Source organism: Salmo salar, chromosome ssa09 (assembly GCF_905237065.1).
Source record: "Salmo salar chromosome ssa09, Ssal_v3.1, whole genome shotgun sequence".
Classification (NCBI taxonomy): domain Eukaryota; kingdom Metazoa; phylum Chordata; class Actinopteri; order Salmoniformes; family Salmonidae; genus Salmo; species Salmo salar.
Window position 1 is genome coordinate 29832610 of NC_059450.1, and position 10299 is coordinate 29842908.

The 10299-nt window shown below is 41.1% G+C and overlaps 2 protein-coding genes across 2 annotated transcripts in view; both read right to left on the reverse strand.

Moving 5' to 3' along the window:
* The window catches only part of LOC106611152 (tetratricopeptide repeat protein 7B), a 101663-nt gene extending 97350 nt beyond the window's left edge, over positions 1 to 4313 (reverse strand). The window contains 2 exon segments of the mRNA XM_045723572.1: positions 2590 to 2758; positions 3092 to 4313. Of these exon segments, the coding sequence (XP_045579528.1) occupies positions 2590 to 2758; positions 3092 to 3325 (403 nt within the window). The 5' untranslated portion in view covers positions 3326 to 4313.
* A 1912-nt stretch (positions 4314 to 6225) lies between these two features.
* brms1la (BRMS1 like transcriptional repressor a) lies at positions 6226 to 10060 on the reverse strand. Its single transcript, XM_014211092.2, has 11 exons — positions 9656 to 10060; positions 9423 to 9572; positions 9219 to 9309; positions 8965 to 9092; positions 8681 to 8760; positions 8456 to 8552; positions 8150 to 8239; positions 7936 to 8000; positions 7675 to 7714; positions 7308 to 7437; positions 6226 to 7188 (listed from the first exon to the last, which is right to left on the reverse strand). Exons 2-11 carry the CDS (start codon positions 9556 to 9558, stop codon positions 7071 to 7073), a joined length of 975 nt encoding a protein of 324 aa, XP_014066567.1. The 5' UTR covers positions 9559 to 9572; positions 9656 to 10060; the 3' UTR covers positions 6226 to 7070.
* Positions 10061 to 10299: the final 239 nt, after the last annotated feature.

Sequence of the window (10299 nt, forward strand, 5' to 3'; positions counted from 1 at the left end):
ACTATGAGAAAAGTATCCCTGTCTGACCTTTGGGTAAACTGTATCTTGTTTTGTGTGGGCCGGTTCTGTCAATCACCATACCATTGTGTTTGTAACAAGACAATATGTAGAAAAGCACAACACTTCCATCGTGGCTACACAAACCTCGTTGTTATGAAACCGAATCTGCAGTTCCCCAAAGCACACTTTTCAAACAATGCATTAATAATAGATAATAGCCTTAATAACTAATTCATTATAAATAGCTCTAGCCTCTGGAATTACGCAAGACTACTCCAACTGTGTGACGCTCAAATGGAGCCATTCACTAAAAGGGTCCAAACAATACAAGCCAAATGGTTCATCCATCAACCCCACATGATTAATTTACACACCCTGAAACCTCCAGTACCATAGAGGTGCAGATGTCTTCTCTTTATAGGACATGACAGGAACATGAATACTGATGCAAGAGAGAAAGACAGAGAGGGATTGAAGTAGAGAGGGGAGGAGAGAGAGAGCTATACATAGATAAAGAAACAGAAAGACAGAGGTAGAGAGAGAGGGTAGAGAGAAAGAATTATAGATAAGCAAAGAAACAGAAAGACAGAGAAGGAGACAAACAGATGGAGAGATTAACATGCTCTGTCACAGATGGACGGACCCCCACCATGGATGGATGGATGGATGGATGGATGGAAAGATGGAGAGAGCGAGAGAGATAGAGATCTGCAAAGATGGATGTATGCAGCCATGCTTGTCTTTGCCTTATAAAGATTTCCTGTGGTGGAGATGCGGGTATGTTAATGACTGGAGCCGGGGGATTCTGTTGTCATTTTATGGCTCTGATCTCTCTGCTGCCGTGCCACATAACTTATTCATACCACTGTGGCACTTTCACGGCCTAATGGGCTCCTGTGTTACTCTAAACAGGCCGGCCTGACCTCCTCCTCCCCTCCACTCCTCTCGATTAGGACGCTCATTAAAATGAAAAACAGCAGTAATGTCTTCCCATTCCCGCCATCGGACAAACAAGATGGCTGGTCCAGACAAAGTCACAGAAAATAACTAATGAACTCAGGTTATCTATCAACATGGCCTTACACAGCCAACAAAGGACTATATAAGAAATGATGCTGTTTAACATAAAAGAGAGCTTCATCTGAAGAGACTTCCTTCCATTCTAGATGTTTCCGGCTATAAAGTCAGCTTGCCTACATTCAGGTCAAGCCCTAATGTTTCAATGCTTCACTCCATATACACAGTATGATTGCAGGCAATACGGCCCGGAGAGAAGACGTGTGTGTGCCTATGTGGGGGTGGGGTTGCCTACGCAATGCAGTTGCTCCACAGTGATGTATGCTGTATGGGCAACTGCTTGGCTTGCATCATCGGTCGGTCTGTGTAAATCCTGGGATAGGCTGCTGTATGTATAGAGGGGGACAGATTTGTGTGTGCGCCCTGTGTGTATACTAGGCTGCTGTATTGAGGGACTCCACACTACGGTAGAGCTTCTTCTTCTTTAGATAGATAGATAGATAGATAGATAGATAGATAGATAGATAGATAGATAGATAGATAGATAGATAGATAGATAGATAGATAGATAGATAGATAGATAGATAGATAGATAGATAGATAGATAGATAGATAGATAGAGTGTGTGTGTGTGTGTGTGTGTGTGTGTGTGTGTGTGAGGACTCCTCTCTGCATGATCAAACGTAAGCATAGTGAACAGTGAACCTCTACTGCCACCATAGGGCCCAACAACACATTGCAGGGGATACTAGCTCAAACAGAGGACTGGTGCTGCTGTGTCAATTTCCTCTTTTCAGAGACAACGTATTTTTCCTCCATGTCATGTCCATTTTAATATACACACTAGATTTAGATACAGCAACTGACTCTATTATAGGACATTTAAAACGCCACTACTTATGCATCAAAACCCATCTCCATTTTACAGCAGGTCAATCGAACATCCCCCTGTATTAGTGCAGAATTCTGAGGGGAAAGCCTGAGCAAGCCTCCACAGACAGGAACTGCATAATGAGGTAGGTCACATTGTGTTCTCATCAGCTAAGCTAACCGTCCTCCTGGCAAGCATACAGTGACAGAGTTCAGGGGTGCAACGGCAGGGCGGGCACCAGGTTAAGACTCGGACTGACCAGACCAGCAGAGTTAGGTAATACATTCACCCCAGCCTCAACCTCAGCACTTTCTCAATACATGACTGAGGCAGTGGAAGAACAGAGGGCTCAGCACCACAGATTAGGCTCAATGTCCTTTAGAATAGACAAATTCACCAAATTACTAGAATGGAATGTGTCGAGTACTGAAGCAGAGTTGAGATTGAAGCTGAAATTTGGTAGTAGAATAGACGGTAGGGTTATGCAGTGTTTCTCCTACCATAGATCTGTTCCCCTGGACAATTTTGTTGCATAGATTTCGAATTGGGAAATACTGGCAGGGTTTTCCAGCACAGGACCTTTTTTGGCAGGCCACCCAAAGGTTTTTTTGTGGCCACTGCCACCACCTAAGCCTCTTTTTGAGCCAGGAAAAACCCTGACTGGTGTAATGTGAGGGCATTATGGTACCCAAAGCTCTTACCTTTGGTAGCGTATGCTTCGGTAATCATGGAGAGACGGTAGACGGGGGCTCCCACCAGTGCCAGCTCGTCCAGGGTCACTTTGCCATACTGGTTGAACGTCTCACTATAGTCTCCCTCCACATAGGACATCTTGGCCATCAACATACTAGCCTCTTGCATGTAGTCCGGCTAGGCACAAAAGGAAAGAGAAGAGACAGTTATTGTGTAGCCATATGTTTTCTCCTGAACACAAAAATATATGTTCATATTTCAGAGAAAAAGGGTTCATACAAGCAGCATGAGGGAGTGAGGCAGTAATATGAGGTTATACAATTCAAAGGGGATTCTCTCAGTTTGGGAAAGCAGTGAGTGTACAGCCAGATCCTGATTAAACCAGTGTTACCCTTTTGCAGTATTATAATACTGTTATAAGACTGGACTACACTGTTATAGCACTTACAAGACTAAACTAGACATATGACAAATACTAATGGCTATAGGTGTTATATCATTAACATCTACCTTGAGGTTCCCTCGGTCCAGGGCAGCGGTCAGGTGCTTGCGGACCTCCACAAGCTGGGGTCTTCGGCTCCTTGGGCTGGCCCCCTGCTTGATGGGGTTCTCCTTGAGGTACTGCTGGAGCTTGGCTTCCCCCAGCACCAGGTCATCTGAAACACAAACAGAGTTTAGTCTATACCTCCAGCAGTGGAGGCTCTTCAGAGGAGGAAGGGGAGGACCATCCTCAGTGAATTTCATAAAAATAAAAATAGTGAAACATTAAAAAAAGTTACACTTTTTAGATAAAACTATAGTAAATATATTCACATCACCAAATAATTTATTAAAACACTCTGTTTTGCAATGAAGGTCTACAGTAGCCTCAACAGCACTCTGTACGGTAACGCCACTGTCGACGGAGGACAGCTATTTTCCATCCTCCTCTGGCTACATTGACTTCAATACAAAACCTAGGAGGCTCATGGTTCTCACCCCCTTCCATAGACTGACACTTCTCTGTTCTCAATTACATTCAAATCAGCATTGAAAAAAAAGTTGAAGTTTGTTCCACATGAGCGAGTCTAACCACAAGTCAAAGACCACTATGACACACCAAATGTGTTTGATGGATCACTGGAAAAGAGCAGGAATAGGCTTTTTTGTAGGCTACAGTCCAAGCTATATCTTCCAATGGTGCGACTGCTGTTGGCATCCAAATATTATCAAACTTCAATAAACGCTTGGAGGATGCCTATTGATCATTGTTTTTTCAACCAGTGGACAGCCAGTGAAAAATGTGCTCTTGCAACAGCTGCATAGTGCGGATCCCAGCCTATGAAATAAAAGTGGCTCTTTTATTGCTCAATCTAATTCATGTCGATAAAAAAATTCCTTCATGCCATGTTGGATTTTAAAGCAATTTGTAGGCTAATCCAGTTTGTTAACTACCCCCCCCATGCTCTGGTCTGACTGACATAAGAAGGCATGTCAGTTTATGTCAACAAAACATGCTTGCATGCCAAAATATGACATTTATGCCCTGTTCAAAACCTAGGAAGAAACCTAGAGAGGAACCAGGCTATGAGGGGTGGCCAGTCCTCTTCTGACTGTGCCGGGTGGAGATTATAACAGAACATGGCCAAGATGTTCAAATGTTCATAAATGACCAGCAGGGTCAAATAATAATAGTCACAGTAGTTGTTGAGGGTGCAACAAGTCAGCACCTCAGGAGTAAATGTCAGTTGGCTTTTCATAGCCGACCATTGAGAGTATCTCTACCGCTCCTGCTGTCTCTAGAGAGTTGAAAACAGCAGGTCTGGGACAGGTAGCACGTCCGGTGAACAGGTCAGGGTTCCATAGCCGCAGGCGGAACAGTTGAAACTGGAGCAGCAGCACGGCCAGGTGGACTGGGGACAGCAAGGAGTCATCATGCCAGGTAGTCCTGAGGCATGGTCCTAGGGCCCAGGTCCTCCGAGAGAGAAAGAAAGAGAGAAAGAGAGAGAGAATTAGAGAGAGCATACTTAAGTTCACACAGGACACCGGATAAATGACATCATCATTCCAGCAAGGCGACTTCCTGTTCACAGACATCAATAGAACTGAAATCTGTCAAGAAAACAATTTCCCCCTCCTTGAAGCTTGCTATTTCGCACAGATTTCAATTTTGTTTATGTTGATTTCAGTAAGCCGCTCCACTGTGTATGATTAGGCAACTGATATGCAGGACTAAATATTCTTAAACTATTTCTATGAAGTCTACCTATGCAAGTGGTAAGATAGCTAGCTCAGTAAAATAATGTAGAACTATTTAATGAGTGAGAACGTTCAACAAGTATGCACAGTTGATATACTCTCTGTCCAAGTTAGTTAGCTACAGTAGCTAGGCTGGCTAGCCCCGAAATGACAGAAAAGTGTGTGCGTATGCACGATCAAAGAAGCTTTGGGTTTTCGCTAAATATTTTTTTTTTACATTTACATTTTTTTTTTAACTATACCGGTGTGTTCAAGCACCGGTGTGTGCCGTGTGTTCAAGATCATTATTTCGTTCTTACATTCGCATGACCACTAGAAATAGCTGTCTACCTGGCAGCCACTCGCAAAGGACGTTTCATTCACGTAGACGCGCTGACTTGGTTAGGAAAGCTCGTGTATTCCGTTCCCTGTCCAGGCCCCAAATCGTTAAGTGAACGGCAGAGCAAATCTTACCATTCGATATTAGTTTGGCAGAGAGCTGCCGTACAAGCTCTGGTATCTTGTCCCATTGCCCTTCCGAACGGATTCGTTCTATCTCTGTCTCGAGTCGTGACCCAGACTTTATCGCTGTCATTTTCAGTTCAGACTCTAGCAGAGACCAAAACACGACAGCCACGAAGTGTCAGCTGCGACACGGGTTGGAAATGTTCATCGGAAGGGAAACAGCTATACCCTCTGGTAGCTGTCACTCTCACATCTGTCAGATGTGAAAATATTAATTCATGTTTTATTGCCATTTCCCAAACTGCATGCAAGGACATAATCACATAGCTATGTATTGTTTCACTATGTTTCGTTTTTGTTTAGTGAACTTTACTCATGTTTATGAACATACAGGCAGTCATGATGAAATCAAAATACTTAACACCACATTCATATTGATACTTTCTCCCAAAAGGCTTTAGTACAAGAACAGACTACTCCTTGCTTCAACCTTGCATACAACATACAAGTCATTTGTTCTGCTTTTGACAAAACAGTTAATATTATTTTCACACCAACATTCACATTAGTACACTTCAATACACATTTCAAATATTGATCTTAGTCTTGGCAGTAGAGTTTGGGCAAGTAAAAAAAAGCTTTCTAACAACAAAAAAGCTTTCATGAAACACTTGGTTGTTTAGGTAGGAGAAATTGGCTGTGGCAAATTATTGTATTGCAGCAATGTTTATACATGAAACAAGACTGGAATCTCCAAACTGTTCTGTGATTTAGGGGCATATCTTTATCCCAAGTAAAACAGCTTAAGATGTTTTTTACTCTGTTGTAGAAATATGGACATAGATGCTGACCTCAAGCACACATGACATGAGATTATGGAAAAGCTAAGTGTAGAAAAAGTAATGTGCATTTCACTGGATCTTCTCAGAAAATGTATTGGGCTCTAAAAAATACAGACAAAGTTTATAGACAGATTTTTCCCTTTATTTATATAAAACATGCAGGCCCATTTTATTCTGTACATTAAGACAATGGTTCCTTTCTAGCAAACCCACAGCATCTCAAAGTGAGGTACAAGTAGGGTTACAAAGCTCTGGTAACTTTCCCAAAATTTCCTGCTTATTCGCTTCTGATTCTGGGACACTTTCAACCGGGTTATCTGGAAAACCTGGGAATTTTGGGAACGTTACTAGAATTTTAAAACCCTATGTAGGAATGTCATTAAGACAGACAGCAAGAAACAAATGAATACTGCATTGGAAGATGTAAGACATAAGTGTTAAAGTTATACAGACAGTCATCACCAGTACCGTACCAATAACAAAGAATTGATCATAAATTACAAAAAGTACAACTGGCAGAGACGGGTATGGCAAGAGATAATGGATACTTGTCAATGTACATGAGAGGCTGATATACTGATCTAAACTGATGTCCCATGTAACTTTCTATAGATCTTGCAGTGTTAGTCCGTTATACTGTACATTTTCCCATCTGAATGCTTTGAGCTACTGTTAAGGCAAACCTGTAGAAAACGGGAGTCTGGAAACTCATGTTCTCCATATCCATCTGTCTTGCCCAATAAAAATGCCATTGGAACATGGTCATATTCACACCTACAGTCACACAATACTATTTAGAGGACCCACACCCATCTCACAAAATTAACAAAAAATGGTATTTCATATAAATTGTATTTTAATTCAGAATTCACTAGAAAACTTGAAATGGGCAGAAGATGGCACCATGGGGATCTTTGAATAACTCCTGAGCTTTGGAGAGGGAGTGGTGCAAGTTCACCTGATAATTAGGAGTGTTTGATAGTGTATTTGCCTTTCTGGAGCTGAGAGATGTACAGCTTGGATTTACTGCCGTCTAGTCGTTTGAACCAAACCTCATCGTGGTTGATTGTGGTAATTATGGCTCTTTGGACAGAGGGGGGCAAGAGAAGATTAAACATTGAAATTATTAAATGGTTAGAAAAAGGACATAAAATACTTTGCTTCCAAAAAAGTATATTTCCCAAGGATGCCAGTATCCTCACCTTGTGGGAAATTCATCTTTCTTGTCGATGCATATCGTCTGTCCACGGCAGTACCATTCTCCGTCATAACTCAACTTTCCCTCTTCTGATCGAGCATTATGCTGATACTTTTCATTCTTATTGGTGGAGACTGGAATTTAATGTTTGGTGGAAACAAACAAATATTTAGTCACAAAAGTACACACTCCAAGTTGGTATAGTAACTTATTATAAAGTATAATTTCAACTTGCTGACATTATATTGTGTTTATTATGCATGGTGTTCATTCATAGTTTGGTTCAGAAAACCAAAAAGAGAGGAAGGACAGGATCTCACAATAACAGAATAGTGACAATTCTTTAATTCAAAATGGAAGTTGAGTCTTACCATCAGTTTTACCTCTGTGAGGTCCCAAAGTAGCCACAGCCTTTAAGATATTAAAATTGTTAGAATATGATCATAATCACCATATAAATCCAAAACATAGTAATATAATAATAATAATAAATTACATTTAGCAGAAGCTTTAATCCAAAGCGACTTACAGTCACACTTGCATACATACATGTATGGGTGGTGTCAGGAATCGAACCCACTATCTACCAACTGAGCTAGAGGACCATACTATGCATCTATGAGGCAAGGTACCTTTCTGATTGCTGTCCAATCCTCCAGTATATCCAAGTCTTGTAACATGTAGACAATATATGGTCGTACGGATGTTAAGGAAATACTGGTATATAAAGGCAAGTGTGAGTGGGTGGTGGGTGGGACAAGTACACACAACACAGACCAAGATTGTAAAAAAAAAAATGTATGTAAGACTCATTTCTGTTGAGACTCAGATGATGAAAGAGGATATCTGACACAACAACTGGCTTCTTCTTTTTATCTGGACTAAATGGATCTTTCCTCTTGTTCTTCCTTGACTGCAGCTCATCTTTCCAGAGCTCTGAGAAAAGAAGGGTCAATGAGTAAAGGGAATATTAAGACATGGCACTATCGGACAGTTTCCTGGACACAGACTGAGCCTAGTCCTGGACTAAAAAGCATGCTCCATTAAAATAGATTTTAAGTCCAGGACTAGGCTTGCTGTCTGGGGAACTAGCCATATGAGAGCTGGGTTATGCATGCTACGTTAGTGGCTCGCACAATGACTTGACGATACCTGAGGTTATGTCTATACTGTGCCTGTCCTCCTCCAGTCGCCTGATCTTTTCCACAAGTTCACTCTGCACTGTATCAAACAATAGCAACTTCTCACTCTAAGATAAACAAAGAGGAATCAATGGTTACAAATGATAATCAATTAAGACACTATACAAATAAATTAATTCGTCAAGAGGTTTGAAGACGGTCATGGGTATGTGGAATTCCCAACAACAATGCTCACCTCCCAGTGCTGGAAAGCTGCTTGGATTTCACAGTCGTACTTGTTTTTTACAGACTCTATACAGAGCTCCCGGTAGATCCCTGAGAAGGAAAACAATTTGACAGTGAGACATGCCAGCATAGTGTTCATTCAATTTTCTTCATCAGATTTACTTTGTCAACTTCTGGATGAAAATTAGGAAACCTTAATTTATTAATCTGGTGTTCAATGCCACAGCAATTTGTGAAATCAGTTTAAAGCTACATAAATAATGTAATCCAAAGATTAGCTTGCGACAGACTTACCAGCAACCTTTGTTCTGATCTGCATGTTCTCCTGCAGATTTGCCAGGGGGTCCAGGTACTCCGAAGCCTTGCCTGCAATCACCTCCTGGAGTTTGGCATCCACCTGACTCAACCTCTCCTTGTACAACCTGAACAAAAACAGCATTGGCTACAATTGGTTAACCTTAGATACATTCATCTGTTTGACACACTGTGATGGAATTGAGACATATTTATAATGTAAATCCAATCAGTAAATGCAATCAGAGACTTACTGGTCTTTCAGGTCTCCAAATTGTTTCTCCAGATTTGTCATTTCATCAAGGCACTCCACCCTTCTCCTTTCACAGTCCTCATCATCCATCTCTACAATACATGCATGATGCCCAAAATACCAATGAAACAGGCGCATTCATGTAACATGTGTAGCAAATCACTTGTAGTTTACAAACAAACTGGGTTGGTAAAACAATTCTTACCTGAGCTGTCCCCATCCTCTGACTCCGAGGAGCTCTCAGTGTCATCCTCGTCTGAACTGCTCCCATCTTGTTCGGGATAGTCGACTTCCATCTCCTCGTGGTTACTTTCTTTCTTTTCTCGAGAATGTACCGGCATGTTGACTTCCTTACCTGGATTTTAATCAGAATGCTTGTATCACAATGCCAAATAAATTAACTAGTCATAATAATGCTAGTTCAAAGCTTGAACATACCTTCAACTACTAACAGAGTAATTGTATTTTGTACTTCCAACAAAAAAGATAGATATCTACTTTAGAAATAGCTTCCCAAAATCGTTCTGATGCTAACGTTAGTTAGCGAATAAAACAACAACAAAAAACACCGGAAATTAAAATAGCTCGCTTGCTAGCTAGCTAGCTAGCTAGCAAGTGAAGCTATCTTTCGAAAACTACACAGTTCATCGGATGACATGAATATGTCGGTAAGATTAGTATAATTTCTTTTAGCAATAGTAAAATAAAAAAACAGAAAGATAAATAATCTCGTTGTATGTCCGATTGAATAAGCGGTAAGCATTGATGGAAAGCTAGCTAACGTTAGCTAGCTAGCCAGCAAGCAAGCAAACGTCCAAGCTAAAAACAAACGATAAATCGCAGCGGTTCAATGGCGCGTTATTGACGTACATTTCGATGCTAGGGAATTGTAGTTGTTTTACAACAATTTCACCGTGTAGTAATTGTACAAAAGGGTTAGAACTCAAACTACATTCCCCAGGGTTTGACAAGCAGCGCACCATATCGTTAGACCATACAAATCAAATCAAGAAAAGTTGAGAATGAGAGCATTGTCTCGAATTTTCAATTAATATGCTGATAATTAAAGCATGCGTGAAACC